Below are 21,823 nucleotides of genomic sequence, written 5' to 3' on the forward strand. Positions count from 1 at the left end.
ACTGGGTGGACTAGTGGCCTATGACTATGTGAGCCTGGGCTACCACGCCGACTGTCTTAAGTCTAAATTAGAAGCGCACTATGTGTAATGTTTAATTAACAAAATGGATATATGTTGCAATCCGATAGATAAGACCCCAGCACCCACCTGAGCAAATACCATAATTTAGTCATTTGATAACTGCTTATAATTTAGTCATTTGATAACTGCTTATAATTTAGTCATTTGATAACTGCTTATAATTTAGTCATTTGATAACTGCTTATAATTTAGTCATTTGATAACTGCTTATAATTTAGTCATTTGATAACTGCTTATAATTTAGTCATTTGATAACTGCTACTTTCTCCACTTCATCAGTCCCAGCAGCAGCGTAACAACTTGTTAATTCATGTTCGTGCAATGATGAGACGGACAAAGTTAGCCGATGCATGCCATTTTACTCTCTCGTGCAGATAAAAGTTGTCAAAGTTACAGTGCACTAAAACCACTGGGTGGACTGACCAGAATGAACTGAAATAAAAGCAGAATATAAATGTTCTTTCTCCGTTTTCTGAATTACACAGCACAGCGAGAGCACATGTCGTACGAGCACATTTCTCCGAACTACACTACCCATAATGCATTTCACTCGGGACTAACAGTTACAGCCGTAGATAGTGGTCTTCAGTGTCTCCCGCAACACTGTCATTGATATGACTGCAATAAGCTTGTGATTCTGACGCTGCATGCAGCTGAAATCAGCCACACACTCATCACAATGAAAACATTGACCTTAGAAATAACGAACGTGAACACTGGAATAATCGCCGATGTATATGGAGAACCGCAGTTGAATTGCATACAAAAGAATGCTTATTTCATTTGACCCGCTTCATGCCCATTACTATCGGCGTGTCCTCAGAGCAATTACATATGCTCTAAACCAGGGGTGGGCAAACTTGGCCCTTCCAGGCCACTTTCCTTCAGAGTTTAGCTCCTACCCCAATCAAACACACCTGAACCAGCTAATCATTGTCTTCAAGACTACTAGAAGGCTACAGGCAGGTGAGTTTTATCAGGGTTGGATGAAATCTCTGCAGGAAAGTGGCCTGGAAGGGCCAAGTTTGCCCATCACTGCTCTAAACTGTGTTTTGCTCCAGCTGTATTAACACAGTTGCTAAATGCTGCTAATATGCTTAATATTCACTCCTGCATACAATGCAAACTGCTAACATGACACTTAGTTTAAACTTAATTATGGTTGCTCATTTTTTAATTTCAATTAGGCAGACCACGCAATACACACAGCGATATGGATTACAAGAGCATTCACTTATCTTAGATGTTGATTTCGCTGTTCTGAAGCAAACTGCAACTGCTACGGCAAGCACTAGTCATATATTTGAATGTTGAACAGCGAGCTCATTGGCTACCAATACAGGAGAGAACCAATCAGCTGTGCCATGTGATAATTATGTCATTAGGTCAGATTGAGCTAGACATATCGGACTGCGCCATCTAGAGTTTCATGCCAGAACTCAGTATTTGTTCTACCGTGATGCTAACCCTAAACCTAACCCTCACAGAAACCTGATGTCGGGAAGACACAAAATGTAACTCATCTCAGACATTTCATCCCACAAAAATAGGACCCACAGAAGATACAGAAGTGAACTTTTCCTTTTACTTCCCTTATTTGTAGTCCTTCTTAAAATGTTGTTTTTATTTTTATGTCTGCTGTTGCTGTCTCAGAAAAGAGGAAGAAAAAGACAAATGAGGGCAAGAAAGGAACAGAAAGAAATGTAAGGAAATGAGTTGCAGGAGTTTTGTTGAGTGGGAGGCATGTGGAAAGATTTTAGGACATTCTCTAGAAGAAACACGCCCTGTTGTAAATATGGACTGTCTTGCACTGAGGTCATTTTAATGAGCTAATTCAACCAATGACCAGCTGAACAAAACACATTCACTCTCTGGTCTCTGAACAGTTGACCATGATCAAATATAAAGACACATCAGATATTAGCCTGGTGGGAAGTCAGCATAGTGCAACAGTATAGTATAATTTATTTAAGCAACCCAAGTTTAATCTATCCTGGTGAAACTCCATAAGATGTTTAGGTGACGAGGGGGAAAAACCTGAGGTACCCGACTTAGTAGCCAGACAGATTAATATAATGCATATCCCCTATATATAGTATAAACTTTATTCAAGCTGTTCAAACCTTTAGGATGCTCTTTGTGGTCTGCTTGATACATCCGGTGTGACCCTTTTACACATTATTATTCCCTAAGCTCACTGCATTGTATTCTGGGATTTACTAGAATGCAATTCTGCCTCAGAATCTGGCTAACATGTATGTAATGCAGCAGTGTTGCGGCCTAAATCTTGAAATGGACTCAAGAGCACCAACTTTAAAATTCTAATAACGAAAGTAAAGGAAACATGGAAAGGACAAGACCTGACAATGAGAACTGGAAACACAAGGGCAAGAACTACAAACTAAAAGTCTATAAAGCAAAAGAACAGGCAGGAAGTGCATTCGACTCAAGAGCCTTGAAATCCTAAGCTCACTCAGTTTCCAAACAGAGCTACACACTTCAGTGCTTGCATGTTTCCCCCTTTCCTCTTTATAATCTCATTTACATTGACATTCTTGACCTTTCATTCTCTGCATCTGTGTGAAGGTATCTTGAGTGCTCCGGCGTTCTCCTGGCACTGGTGGTACGTGGTCATGGCCATCACCGCCGCCATCGCTCTAGCGGTGCTCTTGGCTGTGTATGTGACCAGGCTGAGGCGGAAGGAGACACGTTTTGGGTGGGTAGAAATTAGGCTTTCTGCTGTTTTGCTGGATTCTGACACTGTAGGTGTGAGCAGAGCTGTTATTTGCTATTAAACCTAACTGTAAAATGAGGCATACATGAACTAGAGTCACTAAGTTGTCCGTGATTGTAAGTGTGAATGTTAATCTTGGACTGGTCATCTGTTCAGGACGTTGAAATAGTTTCCAGCATCTCCTCATAACTCTACATGGGACAAGAGCTAATGGACAGGGACTAGAAGGCACAAAACTCTTATCCTGATGTGGTCAATTATCATTCTTTTTTTGTAAAATAAAGTACTGAGAAGAGGTGGGAGGTGTTTTAAGTGTACATTTTTTTAGCAATGTTTACAACAGGTATAGTTTAGGTATAACATAACCAAAAACATAACTGAATAAAGAAATGAAAAAATACTAAGCGATACTGCTCCATGTGAAGAATATGTGGGCTTAAAGATTTGCATTTGTGTGTGTTGTTGTAAAGTGAGGCGTTTGAACCCATGATGGAGAGCGGTGAACTCGTCGTTCGATACCGAGCTCGTCGAACGTACAGCCGACGCACAACAGAAGCCACACGTGAGTTTGCTTTCTCTCCAGTAACATTTTGACTGACTGCTCGGAGCTTACATAGTCTTTACTTGCTCACACATGTAGCTGTAACTAGATAAGGGAGACCTGCTTGAGAACTGATCTGTGGGAATTCCTTCACGTCTTAGGTGGACGTTTTAGTTTTCCTTTTTACCAAAGTTATATGATTTTTTTAAATTCATTCCAAGTGTGAAAATATGCCTTTCATGTTATTGTTACAATGCTCAAAGTTCAACCATCAGTGATGGTGTCATGTTAAGATTAGCACATGCTTTCAAGGTACACATTTACATTTGATCAGTTCTTTCCCTGGCTTTCAAACCCATGACTTTGGTATTCTTAATGCCATTGCTGTTCTGTCTGAACTACAGGAAAGTGTCACACCGCAGATTGGTATTTTAGAACCACATATTGTGGTCTTAATGCAAATAAACTGTTGTCTTGTATTGATTCTCACATCCAGCTCAAGATTCACTTGACTGAAGACTAAAACCTAAACTTACCTTATACCTTAAGCCTGTCTTGTAAGTACTGCCATGTCTCTCAGGAAATGCACATAACTGTGATCATGATCGTGATGTGAGTTATATAATGGAGTTATATATGTATGTATATATATATATATATATATATATATATATATATATAATGGTCTCAAGAGTGTATTTTATGACAGAAGATCAGCCAGAGTTCTTTCTGCATGCACGTGAGATGTTTTCGCTGTTATTTGACAGAGTTGTGAAGGAAATGAGTGTGCATTCATAACCTGCTATCACATTTCCCCCTCAAAACTAGTGGATTTGTCTCTGCCAGGGACAGTTTGATACTGATGTGCCTCAACATGCAGGAGCAACAAAACTGGATAGAGAGAGAGAAAAGTTTACAGAGAAACAGAGACCAACAGATAACACATTCACATATTCACATTTTATGTGTTCATTCCGTAGACCTAATGGTTTTTCTACTGTACAAACTGTCTTTTCTATCCCCTTACCCTAACCCTACACCTACAAATACCCCTCACACAAAACTACAGGCATTTTTACATTCTCAAAACACTTCATTCTATATGATTTATAAGCTTGTTTCCTCATGGGGACAAAAATTTAGTGGTATTGCTATCCTTTTGGGGACATTTGGTCCTCATAATGTAGGGAATACAAGGTACACACACACACACACTCGCACACACACACACACACACACCCCCACGCGCGCGCACACACACACACACGCACACACACACACACCCGCTCGCACACACACACACACACACACCCCCACGCGCGCGCACACACACACACACGCACACACACACACACCCGCTCGCACACACACACACACACACACACTCGCACACACACACACACACACACCCCCACTCGCGCGCACACACACACACACGCACACACACACACACCCGCTCGCACACACACACACACCCACTCACACACCCACTCGCACACTCACGCACACTCACACACATTCGTTGTCCTGTGAAACTTGCTTGTGTAGATTCTTGTAGAAATCATCATAAAGTCACAGCTGGAAGTAATAAACCTCAGCAAACAGATGCACATATTGTCAATGCCATACACACAACACTTTGGTAATATGCCGGTGTTAATGGTTGTAAACAGCTTGTATTATAATGTTTCCAGATTCTTATATATAGTGCTACTGCTTTAGCATCAGTATTACTATTATTTAACAAACTCCTATCCATAAGCTTTAAACTGATGCAGCTAACACAAAATAATAATGAACAACACTCTTACAGCATTTATTAATCTAGCTTACTGTGAAATTTTACATGTACGGAATTTTTTTTAAAAAAATTCCTAGATGAGAATACCACTTTTGAAAAAAAAATTTTTTCAAGTCGTCACTTTTATTTCTATAACACTTTATACAATAGCTTCACAGTGATAAACAGGAAAATAACAGAACCAATTATGGAAACTCAACTATGAAAGACAGCAGAGATATTTGTAACAAAGTTCGTAGGTCGGGAAGAAGGAGGCAGGAACTGGCGAACATTTAAACAATTTTAATAATAAAATAAACAAAACTTAAGATAGCACAACAGCCCCTCATGGTCGACTGCCGCGCACAAACAAAACAACAAATAATCCAGGCCTTGTCCTCGTCGCTCCTCCTTTTATCCTTCTGGAGCTCCTCCATGGGACTCGAGACCGGTGTGTGGCGCAGGTGTCGCTCATTATCATTTACTCCAGCAGCCTCACTCCATTCCCACAGCTCTCGGCCCCGCCCCACTCGTCACATACTCTCATCGCCCCTCGCAGGCCGGGGGTACTCCCGAGACTGTGCTATACTCCCCCCCGGGGGCCCCGTCATGGCGGCCGCAGCACCTGGGGGTAAGGACAGACGAGACAAGAGAAAAGGAGACGGAAGGATGGGGAGAGACAGAGACGAGAGAGGGGAGAGAGGGGAAAAAAAAAAAATCTCGGTCCGGTTCCCAGGCACACTGCTGCTTGGTCCTCAGCCAGCTGAGAGGCTCTCACTCGCGGTGCCATGCAATGGTACTGGATATCTTTGGTGGATGACGCTGGCTCCTCCGCTCCCTCTTGGATGGCAGCCACCCCTCCTCGACCCAGGAGCATGGCAGCGAGCCCTCCGTCCCACCTCATCTTCCACCGCCTCGAGCAGCCACCGGCGGTCTCCGCTCCTTCCTGCTGCCTGATCTCCTCAGCACCGCGATCCCCCTCAGCAGCGAGGGCTCTCTGACAGCGCGTCCCTCCTTCCTCCCGGGTTTCGGCACCAATGTAACACGTAGGTCGGGAAGAACAGGCGAACATTTAAACATAATTTTAATAATAAAATAAACACAAAACTTAAAATAGCGCGACAGCCCCTCACGGACGACTGCCGCGCACAAACAAAACAACAAATAATCCATGCCTGGTCCTCTCTTGGCCATTCACTGTCGTTTCTCCTCCTTTTATCCTTCTGGAGCTCCTCCGTGGGACTCTCGCAGGCCGGGGGTACTCCCGAGACTGTGCTATACTCCCCCCCGGGGGCCCCGTCATGGCGGCCGCAGCACCTGGGGGTAAGGACAGACGAGACAAGAGAAAAGGAGACGGAAGGATGGGGAGAGACAGAGACGAGAGAGGGGAGAGAGGGGAAAAAAAAAAAATCTCGGTCCGGTTCCCAGGCACACTGCTGCTTGGTCCTCAGCCAGCTGAGAGGCTCTCACTCGCGGTGCCATGCAATGGTACTGGATATCTTTGGTGGATGACGCTGGCTCCTCCGCTCCCTCTTGGATGGCAGCCACCCCTCCTCGACCCAGGAGCATGGCAGCGAGCCCTCCGTCCCACCTCATCTTCCACCGCCTCGAGCAGCCACCGGCGGTCTCCGCTCCTTCCTGCTGCCTGATCTCCTCAGCACCGCGATCCCCCTCAGCAGCGAGGGCTCTCTGACAGCGCGTCCCTCCTTCCTCCCGGGTTTCGGCACCAATGTAACACGTAGGTCGGGAAGAACAGGCGAACATTTAAACATAATTTTAATAATAAAATAAACACAAAACTTAAAATAGCGCGACAGCCCCTCACGGACGACTGCCGCGCACAAACAAAACAACAAATAATCCATGCCTGGTCCTCTCTTGGCCATTCACTGTCGTTTCTCCTCCTTTTATCCTTCTGGAGCTCCTCCGTGGGACTCGAGACCGGTGTGTGGCGCAGGTGTCGCTCATTATCATTTACTCCACCAGCCTCACTCCGTTCCCACAGCTGTCGGCCCCGCCCCACTCGTCACATAATTATTCAGCTCAAGTCAGTTCAGATCAATGACAGTGTGAGGTTAATCGATCAGCTGTAGGCAATAGGCAGCAATCTTGTTATTCATCTTTAGTCGGTTCATTGTTGATTCAGTTCAGTTCAATAACAGTGTCGATGCTGCAAGATGTTATTCAGCTGTAAAGCGACTCTACAGAAGACAGCAATGCCTTATAGAAACAGAAAATCACATACTAAAATCATGTTAACAAAAACTGTGAGTATTTTAATGCATATGTTTTTGTTTGTTTTGTTTTTCTCATTTACATCCATTATAAGTGCCTCAATATAACCTCACAATTAAAAATAAATTTTTGTCATAATAAACATTATGCCATTAATGCAGTTGAGCTTAACTTGCTCTGAACCTGAAATATTCCTTTAACTCCTTCCCCGCCAGCATTTTAGAAAAAAGTTGCCAGTCACCGCCGATGATTTTGACTAAAATTTGATGGCCTACAGTATATTTTGCTGTATGAATATTTGAATATGCAATACACCATATAAATAAAGATCAGAGCCTCTACTTTTAAACAAAAAAATCTGTTTTATTCTAGCTTAAAGCATTCTTTTTTTATCAACACTTGAATATAGGTAGGTTTCATAAAAATGTATAATTTTGAGCAAACAGGTGAGAAAATCACATTTTTATCAAAAACCACAATCTTGATAATATTCAGTACGATTATCAAAGCATAAATCCAGTAAGTCACTTCCATCAACACGTCCAATGCTTGCACAGATATATACCACGTCCTGGATCAACATTTTAGTCCATAGCATTACAGTCTTCATTTATATGCTGTCTATTGCTGATGATCGCATTATTTATCATAAGCATCTGTTTACAAAAGAGGTCGCTCGTTTCTCCGTCCTGTTCATGTGTGTTTTTGTTCGGGAGGTTTTGTCCTCGTTCAGAAGATGTGTAATAGCGCCCCCAAGTGTATAACAGTGAAAACACGAAAAGCCGTAAAATCTCGTCTTTGGGCGGGGAAGTGTTGTCTTCTAAAAGACGAGATAACTCATCAATGGCGGGGAAAGAGTTAACATCAGGCAGAGGTGTAAAGAGTACCTAAAAAACATACTTGAGTAAAAGTACAGATACCTTACAGTGAAAATTACTCCACTACACGTTACAAGTCACCAATTCCAAAACAACTCGAGTAAAAGTCTTAGAGTATCTGATTTTAACAGTACTTAAGTATTTTACTTATACTAAATATAGGCTCAAAGATGCATTAGTCACAGAGACATGCCAGTGATAAACTGTAGCGTTGTGGAGAAACTGCGGAAAACAGGCAGAGGCAAGGATCTATGTGCTGGTATTTCATGGAAAACTAGAACAAACAATAAACCAAAACCCAAAGGGAACAAAGAACAGAATGACTGGCAAACAGACAACGTCTCTTCAGTATAATGGATAAATAAAATATGTTAAGTAAAATTAAAAAGCTGAAGCCTTCTAGCAGTGGATGTGCTGGTTTGGGCCTCATTGCCGGCTGCAGTCATGTCCTCATCTCATACATAAAACACCTCTGATTCACAAATACTTGCTAAGGAACTCGCATTCCCATAAAGTAGCCTTGTTGACAAGTTTGGGTGAGTAAGGGCAAAACGCAGTACTTTCAGTGACCTGTCATAGGCAGTATCACGTCTTTTGTTGCAGAAATAAACTGCTGCAGAAAAAGCTAGGTCCATGCAAAATGTAATGTGTAACTGCAACACTCATTTCAAATGTAGTGGAGTAAAGAGTACAGATTCTCGTTCAGAAATGTAGTGAAGTAAAGAGTAAAAGTTGCTAATATCTTTGATACTCAGTACAACTACAAAGTACCCGAAAAGATACTCAAGTACAGTAACTAAGTACATTCACTCCAATACTTTACACCTCTGACATCAGGAATAGACATCCATCCAAGTGCATTTGATTTGTTTTGTTTTTTCCAATCTTTGATACATTATCTCCCCCGTGACCTGAGAGTTCAGAGGAAAGGAGTCGTGTTTTATGCTGAACTTCAGTGGATACAAATCTTTACTGTAACACTCATGCATGTCTCACTGCTGTCGTGAGCTGAATCACTGAATCAAAACTGAATTTCTGCAACGTCTCAAGGTCTGCATTGCATTCGGTTTCTGATCCAGAAAATTCCAGCGAAGCCTGACATCATGTGTTGTGAGATGGAGGACAGTCATGATAGCGTGAGCTTGGTTTTGAGCAGTAGTAAAGGGTGGAGGCTTTATGTCATCTGGATAAGCTCCATTACAATCCTTTTTTTTCAGTTTTTTTGCACTCACTCTCTCTCTATCTATCCCTACTCTCTCGATTCCCATCTAGGTTCATTTGAAGGGCAAAACAATCTTGCAACAATTTTAAAATCATGCTTCAGGAGCAGTGTTGGGCAGTAACGCATTACTTAGTAATGCATTACTGTAATTTGATTACTTTTTTAGTAACGGAGTAATTTAACGCGTTATAATTTTCAAAATAGTAATTAGAGTATAGTTACAAGCCGAGGTCTCTATACGTTACTGCCGCGTTACATTGCTGACAGAATGCAGTGATTTATAATCTAGATTGTAAAAAGGATGTAGCTCACGCACTGTGGAGTCAAGTGCCAGTGGATTAGAGATCTGCTCCCGCGAGACCCGACGCAACAGAGTGAGAGACACTCGTGTGTGTGGGGGATGCGGTAGAATAAAATGATTCACGGGACTCCCGCAAAACAGAAATATCTAAACAAAAAATATCGAAAACAAATAAATTGTTATTCATATATTGCACAAAAGCAACATGAACTAATATAAAATATAAACAATTAACAGGTGCAAGCGTATGCAGAGTTTCTATTTAGGCTATAATTAGGCCAAATCGGTTCACTTTCATCACACTTGAGATTATATGAACAATATATTAACAAAACTCATAAACAAATGTACTACTTCCATGTTGTCATGTGTTTCAGAATGAAACTGAATCTTGAATTAGGAAAACTCAAGGGTGAGGCTTGATTTTCGCGCTCCTGTTCTTCTGCCTTTGGCTCATTTTATTGTTAATAGGGTTCATTTTATGCACATGTATATCAAGTTAGGGTTATCAAGTTTTTAAGAACTCAGACCACCAAAATATTGTCTCATTATTATTTTGTTTGCTATTATTATTAGAATATTATTAAGCAAAAGTCTTTTTTCACATGGAAATTTTCTGTGAGTGAAATTCATTCTCATAAAAGAAATTTGACTTTTATTTATTTTCAAAGTGCCTCTGATTTTGTCATCTGAATAGAAATAAAACACAATTGTCTCTTCAAAAATGTTTAGATTTCATGTACGTAACATGATAAGCAGGTTCTTGAAATAAAGCGAGTGTAAACAAAAATCATTGTGTATTCAGCATCGACAGATATCACCTTTAACTCTCAGCTGACTTTGGTTGATTGTGTCACTTGATGATCATATTACAGTACAGAGAGGAAACAGCATTATATCAATGCCAAAACCAGATTTCTTTCTAAAGAATACATTGTTTTTTTCACTTCACGGCTCTGAAATCTGATGCTCATCTCTCAGATGGCTCGTTCTTTTCTCAGTAAACTCTCTGGGGATCAGCGATGAGCTCAAGCAAAATCTACAGGATGTGATGGTGGACAGACACAAGCTAACGCTGGGGAAAACACTCGGGGAAGGTGAGTGACTGCCACAGGGATCTGTGTGCTGTACTGTCTGGACGATCGGATTGTAATGGGTTGTGTGTGTGTGTGCAGGTGAGTTCGGCTCGGTCATGGAGGGTTCGCTCACTCAGGAGGACTCTGTGCTCAAAGTGGCAGTGAAGACCATGAAAAGTGAGTCAATAGCGACTGCAGCGTCTCTGAAAACACCTGCAATAATTTTCATCAGACTAACCTCATGCTCTATTGTGTTTTGGTCAGTCGCTATCTGCACTCGCACTGAAATGGAAGATTTCCTGAGAGAGGCGGCGTGCATGAAGGAGTTCGATCATCAGAACGTCATGCGGCTTCTAGGTAAGAGTGATCACTCTTTCAGTCTCCTGGGGGAAAAAAAAGCTACAAGAAAGTTTTACTTACAGTAACATGGACTTCTCCTCCATCTTCCCAAATACAGTAACAGGAGGCTGGTCACATGGTCCCATTGGCAGTCAGCTATCTTCAGCATTTTATAGGTCAGATTAGTTCAGCTTAGTTGCTCTGAAAACACATGAAGACAGTATGTTAATACTTACACATAGAATTATTCAGCTACATCGTATTCAGTAGCTGAGACTGTTTTAATTACAGAAATAAGGACACAAAAGAAGTTGTGGCAGACTTGAATGAGCTCAGAATCAAAACAAACATCAGCATGATTATATTTTCAGAGTAAAATAGAATATTCAGTAAGAAATATCTTCTTTACTGAGCAATTAGACTTGCACTACTGACACTGTGTTCAGAAAATGTGAAAAACTGAATGGTTGATATTATTTTTCCCTACCATTACAGAGGTCTAGAAAGTGATCACTGTACATTTTTATAGATTAAAAAAAAAAAGTACACTAGTGAATCCTGCACAATAAGACCGGAATACTTCTTAGGAAACAGTGTCAGTTTGGTTTTGGTAGGTTCAGGCAGGATGAGAGTGATGGTTTGTGTGTTGTGTGACAGGTGTGTGTCTGCAGACGGTGGAGAGTGAAGGCTATCCGTCTCCTGTGGTCATTCTGCCCTACATGAAGCACGGCGACCTCCACAGCTACCTGCTGTACTCCAGACTCGGAGATGCACCTGTGGTGAGTGAAACACTGGGGAGAGAAATAAGAGAAAGAGAGATCTGGAGCGGATAGAAAGGCACTAAGAGGGCAAATAAAAAGGATATATGGCAAATTGCATTAGGACATATATCAGAAAAGTGTTTCAGTATTGATTAATGCTAAAAGAGTGTCAGTTCAATTTTAAAACAACAGTTCACCCAGAAATGAAAGGCCTGTAGTAATTTGCTCATGTCGTTACAAACCTGTGTGACTTTCTTTCAGAAAAGATGTTCATGGTCATGCTGCTCTTTTTCATAAAATGAAAGCAATCTAAAAATATTTATACTAACCAACTAACTAAATAAATATGTTGGAACCACATGAATGTGAGTACATTTTGGTTTTGGGTGAACAATTCGTTTAAATAATGCAACATTTATCTCAAAACAAAACAAAACAAAAATCTAAATCTAAAAATAAAATAGAATTATAAAGTGCACAAATTTGAAACAATGGCTCATACAGACACAGATTGTCCTATCTGGCACCAGCATTACTCTCTAAAAGATGTCTTTTTTACAAACATTATACCATCCCTGATTAATGTGAACACTGTGAAGGAAAGCAAGGCCATGATGCAATCACAGTGAATGACTCTGTCAAGATCTAATTGATGACCGGTTTGTTTTGTGGTTAGTTGCACATCCTCATGGTCAGCATTGTGAAACTCCTTTGTAATCATAAATGAAGTTCCTCTAAAGCTCAGACGTCAGGCACTTTCTCAACAAACACAGTGCATTCTCTCAGGAACGTGTTGTACTGCAGAAGTGGTTTTAAAGCCCACTGGTCTATGATTTATGTTATTGTCAGTGGACGCATGTCTGTGGCCAGAGCAGAATATGGTAAAGTCTCTGGCACCACCTACTTGTCAAAGCCAGAAAAAAAACGTCCTCTGACAAATGCTACTTACTTTGAAAGATGCATTTGCTTTGTACAGCTGTTTGATGACTAAATTCATTGATGTTTTAAATATCTAGAATCTCTCTGTCTGCTTCGTGTAGTATCTGCCCTCTCAGATGCTGGTGAAGTTCATGACGGATATCGCCAGAGGAATGGAGTACCTGAGCGGGAAAAAATTCATCCACAGAGACCTGGCAGCTCGAAACTGCATGTGAGTGCTGATGGGAAACAAACACTTCTAATATGCTTCGCACGCTGCTACTTACTACAGAAATCTACATATAATATACTGATTTGTGTGTTGTGTTTGATAACCAGGTTAAATGAGAACATGAATGTATGTGTGGCGGACTTTGGCTTGTCTAAGAAGATCTATAATGGAGACTACTACAGACAAGGGCGCATCTCTAAGATGCCTGTCAAGTGGATCGCCATCGAGAGTCTGGCGGACAGAGTGTACACCACTAAGAGTGACGTGGTAAGACGTCCTCGATTTGATAAACACAATGAAGAACCGATTCAGAGCATTCCAGAGCTTGAACAAGCGTAGCTGCAGACGCGTTTCTGATCCTTGTTCACACTAGAGCATTAAAAACAATTTACAGTGTACAGAGAGATTCATAACTGACATTAATACATGTTCCTGGTCTTATGGAGAATTATGCATCGGTGCACATTATTCCAAAGATACCAAAATGTAATAACTTACTACACCTCTGAAACGATATTGACTGTTGTTTTGCATCTACTGTTCTCTCTCAGAATTCATACTGTTCATGAAGGTGCGTTTGTCTGTCCTGCAGTGGTCATTTGGAGTGACAATGTGGGAGATCGCGACTCGAGGTCAGACACCGTACCCTGGAGTGGAAAACAGTGAAATCTATGATTATCTGAGGCAGGGCAACCGTCTGAAACAGCCTCCAGACTGCCTGGACAGTATGTAAGTATGCCTTTCAAAAACTTGTTCGGCTTTTCACACTGTGCTTAGACCTGCATTAACATGTATTTAACCTCTGGTTAACACTACTTTCAACCAGAGCTGTAAAGCAGCTCTAACAAGCCAATAGTGTCATTCTACAGCTCAAGTCAGTTGAGTATTGATTCGGTTCAGTTGCATACCGGTGTAAAATTAATCAGTCATACATACTGTATATACAGTGTATATGTGCATATGCAGACGTATGCTCTTTTTCTTGTTCGAGTACTGCAGGTTTTTGGAAATGTAAGCTGTTCTTGCAACTCGCTGTTATAAATGAAAGGATTTGGATGATGACTGGTGATCTTTTACATGTTAATGACATTAATTGGTAGTTGTTTACAAGGCAGAGAGCAGAAACCATTCATTTGCACTCAAGCTCAAGATCATTTGCGATTCATGGATTTCACATCTGAAAGAGTGGCGTACGTGTGTTTTCTGGGCTTCTGGGCGTATGTTCATTCTACAAATCACACTTATGCATATTTGAGAGATGATCGTAAGATTAATTTTAGGATGGTTTCTGTGCAATATTTTACAAATGAGGCCCCTGGTGTTTGAGTGTCAGGTTTCAGAAATTGTGTGACAAGTAAAGATTTTGTGTGTAAACAGTTGAAAAAAACTGTAAAAGCCTGAAAACGGTACTGGATAAGAATTGGCTCTGGATTTCCAGCCCTACTCGTGTGCTGTATTACAGTCAAACCAGAGCATTGTGTGAGGAAAAGAGTGAAATACAAGTTGTTTTTTGTGAAAATTGTCCTCTCACACTGGCTCTCAAATATGTTTCATGTTCAAACATCACAAACAATCATGAGACAAGCAATGTTTTAACATTCTGGCCATCTGTGCGTCTCTCTTTTTTCACAGCTATTCCCTGATGTTTTCCTGCTGGCTGTTGAGCCCGAAGGACAGGCCGAGCTTCGAGATCTTGCGCTGCGAACTCGAGAAGGTCCTGGAAGATCTTCCGAGCCAAGACCCAGATGAGATACTCTATGTTAATATGGAGGAGACCTCCGGAGAGCTGGGGGCCGTGGGGGGCCGTGATCCCATAATGGGGGTCCCATGTGCTCTCGGGGCCCTGAAGGGTTCAGGCTCAGTGGCCACCGTAGAAGTGCACCACCCCAACCGCTACGTGATCTGCCCCCAGCATGAGAACCAGCGCCTCCTCAACGCCGACTCCATGGAGAGTCTGACTCTGACAGGGCTCGTTCCCACCTCGCTGCTCCAGCCCTCGTCCTGCTCCACCCCAGTGCCACCCTCTGAAGGGTCATCCCCGGAGGACAGAGATGAGAAGAAGAGAGTGCTGTGGCAGTGATGACGTTGACATGGCTGAAAGAGACCTAGACTGCCTCTCGTGGAGAGCTGAGCTGTTGCTCCTGCCCCGTCATTTTGCACAGACACGCCACACACTCCGCCAGACATTCAGTCAATTATGTCTTTGTTTATGCTTTTCAGACAAATGTTTCCTTTTCATTCCAAATTGCCTTTTATGTTCAGTGTGGGTCATGAGAACTCAAGTCAATCGTCATTTTTGCCTTAAAGTCTGTCATGACCAGAAACAATGTACTAATTTTCCAGCAAAAAGTAATTATGTGACCCCTGACCACAAAAGCAGTCATAATTAGCATGTGTTTAGGGTCAAAATTATCAATTTTTCTTTTATTCAGAATATTAAGTAAAGATCATGTTCCATTAAGATATTTAGTAAATTTCCTACCGTAAAAATATCAAACCTTAATGTTTGATTAGTGATATGCTTTGCTAAGAACTTAATTTGAACAACAAGGTAATTTTCTCAATATTTAGATTTTTTTGTACCCTCAGATTCCAGATTTTCAAATAGTTGTATCTCAGCCAAATATTGTCCTCTCCTAACAAACCATACATCAATGGGGAGCTTATTTATTCAGCTTTCGGATGATGTATGAATCTCAATTTTAAAAAGAATGGACCCTTATGGTTTTGTGGTCCAGGGTCACATTTGTCTGTCCATATTGATAAATGATGTGTGCAGCACCAAGCTATATTGCAGATATATTGAAGTGTATTTAGTGGTGTTTGCTTACTGTTGATCATACTAATGAGGGGTTCACACTGCTCAATTTTAACCCTGATATTCACTCACTAACAGTTTTATGGAATCGCTGACAAATGCCTGAAATTGCATAGCGTCCTTCGTCCTGCAGTGTGAAATGTGTTTTGACTGGAAATGACATCGGCGATTACCTACAACCAATCAGGGAGCAAGATACAGGGCAAGGGAAAGTTCAGGAGAGGAGTCCTAGACCTGCAAAAGAACACACATGACCTCTGCAAGCATCCATTCTCTCTTTTTACTTTCTGTTTTACTGCAAACCAGCATAAAGACAACTTGTAATGCAAGCTTCTTGTGGACTACAGTTTCTAACAGGAAGAAAGCCAGTCTCACACATGGTTTTAGGTTATTTCCTGTGTCACTTCTTGCGAGTGTTTGGTTGTGAAATGTAGTTGGTAGACCAGAGTTGTCACTGGAAAGGTTGTGTAATGTGTGACGCTCTGTCGTGTAGTGAGCACACAACAGCAACTAGACGGTACTAGATTGACTTTGAAAATCGTGCAGTGTGTTCCCGGCGTTAGTACTGCTTGTTTAGGAGGTGTATTACTTTTTAAAGACATTTAGTTTATAAAAGGTAAGAGACATGGGTGTGGGCTTTTTTTAAAGACTGGGCCAGAAAGCAAGCACCAAGAATACACTAGTAAACGCATGGCATTGCCCTAACAACTACTGCACACTCTTTAAAACAAAGGTTCAATTGAAGAACAATTTTGTGTTTCTCAAAGTGGAAAATATATATAACTGATCACTGAAAGGTTAGTGATCAGTTCTCTCATTTTAGAGTGAAGATTTTTAATAATCTGAAGAACCTTTTTCCTCTATAAAGACCCTTTTGTTCAATGGAAAGATTCCACTGATTTTAAAGGTTCTTAATGGAACCATGAATGCCCATAAAGAACCTCATTTTTAAGAGTGTGTTTGCAGAGGAGGGCAACAAATCAGATATCATATTGCATGCTTTTACTCCAGGTTAAAACCCTTGTTCCAAAAATAGTCCAGAGAGTCAGCACACCTCCTGCAGTCTTATGAGACTCATATCAGTCGGCTGGAATCTGACTGGTAAAAGCCCCTTTTCTGTAAAGTCTAAGTTCAAAGTAAAGTTAGCTTTCTGCTGATATTAATCACACAATATATTCATCATCAACTCAGGAGATGCTTGGATTTACAATGACCAATGACACAAAGGTCAGATTAAGGGAATGCCGCAAACTAGCTTAACACTGCCAGTCTCTAGAATGGGACAGAACTGGTCAAAGTCTGAATCTGTTTCTGTTCTCTGAGACATTTTTCTCTCTCAAGTCTCCTGACCAGCGTCTTTTTCCAAAGAAACACATGGAGGATGACGATAGTATTCTGTGTTAGGTCTAACATGTCAAACCAAATCCTCAGTGATCATGTAATTTGTTCATGTGTGTGACCTAGAGACACACTCTAGCTAACCTCCAGGTGAATGCGTACAGTTGTTATAACTCTGTTTCTGAGGTTTTCTGAATCAGCAGGTTTTTTAACTAATTGATTTGAGACTAATTTTGTGGTTTCTTTTAAGGTTTCGAGGAGTAGAAAGGGCCATAGACTAGACTAAGCTGTGTAAGGCTACACATACAACAGGTCTTTGCTCATCGGAGGCCCTGCCCCAGACTCAAGCACAGTATTTTTTCTTGTTTCTTAATGTTTTTTTTTTTGGTACATTTTATATTTTGCACTAATCATTTTTGTCATTGTATTGTTTGTATTTCTTTGTTTATGCATTTTATTTTTTACCTGACATGGATTTTTTTAGACAATGTAATAATGTATATTTACCATAATATTATCATGTTATGATAATATTAAAAAGGCTGTTTCAAAATAAGTTCAAATACAGATGACATTTTAGTTGATTGTTATTTTACAATTTTTTACAAATATTTTAGCATTCTAAATATGGTCATTTGTTAAAATCATTTCTTCCAATATAGCGTGATGTGGTACTAAGATTGGCTGAGGTACATAAATATATGACAGATGTAACTATATTCAATTTTAATGAACCACAATGCTTTAGATACATTAAAGATTGGATGACAAATGATTTACTATATAAACGATGTTTATGTGTACCAGTGCTCAGTTGGATTCATCTGTGATGGACATTTCTGCTCTCTGCACACATGAAAGATTGACGACCAAAATTAACATGACAGCCGCCCTACAAAATGTTGTGTCAGTCACCTTCAGTCACCTTGTGTGGATATTTGCATGCTCACATATTCAGCACTGTCTTTCAATCACTGTCTTTCATGATGAGAAACACTGTGTGTTTAAATTTGTGGATTTGAAGTGTCTCAGCTGACCTCAGTTGTACCAGACAAATTCAACTGCACCACTTTTGCATGTGATATTTCAGTGCAAAAAAACAGCATCTTCTATATGTAATATTACATATTCTTTTGCCTGACAGTAAATCTGCAAGTGATGATCAAATGATGGAGAAGAGCGTTATAATTCATCCAGGTGTGCAGTGTAGTAAAGCTATTCATTCAAAGCGAAGGTTTGTATACTCTATTGACAGAAGTACAAATATTATTTTTTATCAAAATATGAATTCATAGACAGAAGCACACTTCAAAGTGCATTTGAAAGCCAGTATTTTGCCTTAAAATGGCTCAGTTTACGGTGCACAAGTGCTTAGCTTTAGGTTTATATGTCTAATGTTGTCTAGCTAACATCAGTGTCATTATTGTGATTTTGATATGCTTTGTTTTAAAATAAATACTACCTGCACAATTGATGGTTTTTATGTGATTTGTTGAGATTGCAGTTAAATGTTACATTAAAAAAAGAGACTAAATTTGGACTTGATCTTGAGTGAAACGACTCACTGACATTAATCACAACTTAACCAAAGCAATGCAAATACATTGCTTTGGTTAAATAATTTGGAAACAGTTTGGAAAGTAAATGAATAACTGGCCTAATGAATATAGAAAAACAGAAAAGATTAGAATTTTAAAGAAATATTAGATATTATTATTATATATTATATGTATATATAAAATAAAAAAGCCACTAATGTCTTAATATATTTGAAATGTATCACTTGAAGAACTACTTCTTTAGAATATCTCAAACAGAACCATGCCTTATTTAATTCTATCAAACATTTATAATTAATCCAGAACGCGGCAGCAAGATTAATTTTTAATGAGCCAAAAAGAACGCACATCACACCTCCGTTCATCAATCTGCACTGGCTACCAGTAGCTGCTCGCATTAAATTCAAGGCATTAATGTTTGCCTACAAAACCACCACTGGCTCTGCACCCATTTACCTAAATTCATTACTTCAGACTTATGTTCTTCTAGAAGCGTGCGTTCTGCAAGTGAATGACGTTTTATTGTTCATCCCAAAGAAGCACAAAATCACTTTCACAGACTTTTACATTAACTGTTCCCTCCTGGTGGAGTGACCTGCTCAACTCAATCCCAGCAGCTGAGTCCTTAACCATCTTCAAGAAACGGCTAAAAACACATCTCTTCCACCTTTATTTGACCCTCTAACTCTAGCACTTTGTCTGTCCTGCAGTGGTCATTTGGAGTGACAATGTGGGAGATCGCGACTCGAGGTCAGACACCGTACCCTGGAGTGGAAAACAGTGAAATCTATGATTATCTGAGGCAGGGCAACCGTCTGAAACAGCCTCCAGACTGCCTGGACAGTATGTAAGTATGCCTTTCAAAAACTTGTTCGGCTTTTCACACTGTGCTTAGACCTGCATTAACATGTATTTAACCTCTGGTTAACACTACTTTCAACCAGAGCTGTAAAGCAGCTCTAACAAGCCAATAGTGTCATTCTACAGCTCAAGTCAGTTGAGTATTGATTCGGTTCAGTTGCATACCGGTGTAAAATTAATCAGTCATACATACTGTATATACAGTGTATATGTGCATATGCAGACGTATGCTCTTTTTCTTGTTCGAGTACTGCAGGTTTTTGGAAATGTAAGCTGTTCTTGCAACTCGCTGTTATAAATGAAAGGATTTGGATGATGACTGGTGATCTTTTACATGTTAATGACATTAATTGGTAGTTGTTTACAAGGCAGAGAGCAGAAACCATTCATTTGCACTCAAGCTCAAGATCATTTGCGATTCATGGATTTCACATCTGAAAGAGTGGCGTACGTGTGTTTTCTGGGCTTCTGGGCGTATGTTCATTCTACAAATCACACTTATGCATATTTGAGAGATGATCGTAAGATTAATTTTAGGATGGTTTCTGTGCAATATTTTACAAATGAGGCCCCTGGTGTTTGAGTGTCAGGTTTCAGAAATTGTGTGACAAGTAAAGATTTTGTGTGTAAACAGTTGAAAAAAACTGTAAAAGCCTGAAAACGGTACTGGATAAGAATTGGCTCTGGATTTCCAGCCCTACTCGTGTGCTGTATTACAGTCAAACCAGAGCATTGTGTGAGGAAAAGAGTGAAATACAAGTTGTTTTTTGTGAAAATTGTCCTCTCACACTGGCTCTCAAATATGTTTCATGTTCAAACATCACAAACAATCATGAGACAAGCAATGTTTTAACATTCTGGCCATCTGTGCGTCTCTCTTTTTTCACAGCTATTCCCTGATGTTTTCCTGCTGGCTGTTGAGCCCGAAGGACAGGCCGAGCTTCGAGATCTTGCGCTGCGAACTCGAGAAGGTCCTGGAAGATCTTCCGAGCCAAGACCCAGATGAGATACTCTATGTTAATATGGAGGAGACCTCCGGAGAGCTGGGGGCCGTGGGGGGCCGTGATCCCATAATGGGGGTCCCATGTGCTCTCGGGGCCCTGAAGGGTTCAGGCTCAGTGGCCACCGTAGAAGTGCACCACCCCAACCGCTACGTGATCTGCCCCCAGCATGAGAACCAGCGCCTCCTCAACGCCGACTCCATGGAGAGTCTGACTCTGACAGGGCTCGTTCCCACCTCGCTGCTCCAGCCCTCGTCCTGCTCCACCCCAGTGCCACCCTCTGAAGGGTCATCCCCGGAGGACAGAGATGAGAAGAAGAGAGTGCTGTGGCAGTGATGACGTTGACATGGCTGAAAGAGACCTAGACTGCCTCTCGTGGAGAGCTGAGCTGTTGCTCCTGCCCCGTCATTTTGCACAGACACGCCACACACTCCGCCAGACATTCAGTCAATTATGTCTTTGTTTATGCTTTTCAGACAAATGTTTCCTTTTCATTCCAAATTGCCTTTTATGTTCAGTGTGGGTCATGAGAACTCAAGTCAATCGTCATTTTTGCCTTAAAGTCTGTCATGACCAGAAACAATGTACTAATTTTCCAGCAAAAAGTAATTATGTGACCCCTGACCACAAAAGCAGTCATAATTAGCATGTGTTTAGGGTCAAAATTATCAATTTTTCTTTTATTCAGAATATTAAGTAAAGATCATGTTCCATTAAGATATTTAGTAAATTTCCTACCGTAAAAATATCAAACCTTAATGTTTGATTAGTGATATGCTTTGCTAAGAACTTAATTTGAACAACAAGGTAATTTTCTCAATATTTAGATTTTTTTGTACCCTCAGATTCCAGATTTTCAAATAGTTGTATCTCAGCCAAATATTGTCCTCTCCTAACAAACCATACATCAATGGGGAGCTTATTTATTCAGCTTTCGGATGATGTATGAATCTCAATTTTAAAAAGAATGGACCCTTATGGTTTTGTGGTCCAGGGTCACATTTGTCTGTCCATATTGATAAATGATGTGTGCAGCACCAAGCTATATTGCAGATATATTGAAGTGTATTTAGTGGTGTTTGCTTACTGTTGATCATACTAATGAGGGGTTCACACTGCTCAATTTTAACCCTGATATTCACTCACTA

The 21,823-nt window shown here is 40.6% G+C and overlaps 2 protein-coding genes across 2 annotated transcripts in view; both read left to right on the plus strand.

Moving 5' to 3' along the window:
* The window catches only part of LOC107551275 (tyrosine-protein kinase receptor UFO-like), a 42,110-nt gene extending 26,610 nt beyond the window's left edge, over positions 1 to 15,500 (plus strand). Inside the window, exons 11-20 of the mRNA XM_016232813.1 lie at positions 2,668 to 2,797; positions 3,286 to 3,377; positions 10,774 to 10,869; positions 10,948 to 11,025; positions 11,113 to 11,205; positions 11,845 to 11,966; positions 12,989 to 13,098; positions 13,206 to 13,365; positions 13,691 to 13,827; positions 14,731 to 15,500. Coding sequence (XP_016088299.1) covers positions 2,668 to 2,797; positions 3,286 to 3,377; positions 10,774 to 10,869; positions 10,948 to 11,025; positions 11,113 to 11,205; positions 11,845 to 11,966; positions 12,989 to 13,098; positions 13,206 to 13,365; positions 13,691 to 13,827; positions 14,731 to 15,178 — 1,466 coding nt within the window. The 3' untranslated portion in view covers positions 15,179 to 15,500. The remainder of the gene's footprint in view (positions 1 to 2,667; positions 2,798 to 3,285; positions 3,378 to 10,773; positions 10,870 to 10,947; positions 11,026 to 11,112; positions 11,206 to 11,844; positions 11,967 to 12,988; positions 13,099 to 13,205; positions 13,366 to 13,690; positions 13,828 to 14,730) is intronic.
* Positions 15,501 to 19,528: 4,028 nt separating this feature from the next.
* LOC107551250 (tyrosine-protein kinase receptor UFO-like) lies at positions 19,529 to 21,333 on the plus strand. Its single transcript, XM_016232788.1, has 2 exons — positions 19,529 to 19,660; positions 20,564 to 21,333. Exons 1-2 carry the CDS (start codon positions 19,542 to 19,544, stop codon positions 21,009 to 21,011), a joined length of 567 nt encoding a protein of 188 aa, XP_016088274.1. The 5' UTR covers positions 19,529 to 19,541; the 3' UTR covers positions 21,012 to 21,333.
* The last annotated feature ends 490 nt before the right edge of the window (positions 21,334 to 21,823 follow it).

The sequence above is a fragment of the Sinocyclocheilus grahami genome, unplaced genomic scaffold (assembly GCF_001515645.1).
Source record: "Sinocyclocheilus grahami isolate Dianchi unplaced genomic scaffold, SAMN03320097.WGS_v1.1 scaffold419.1, whole genome shotgun sequence".
In the NCBI taxonomy this organism is placed as follows: Eukaryota; Metazoa; Chordata; class Actinopteri; order Cypriniformes; family Cyprinidae; genus Sinocyclocheilus; species Sinocyclocheilus grahami.

Coding starts and splice junctions, on each gene's coding strand:
- LOC107551250 (XM_016232788.1), top strand. CDS start 19,542: ATGTGGGAGATCGCGACTCGAGGTCAGACACCGTACCCTGGAGTGGAA. Junction 19,661..20,563: donor CCAGACTGCCTGGACAGTAT/GTAAGTATGCCT, acceptor CTTTTTTCACAG/CTATTCCCTGATGTTTTCCT.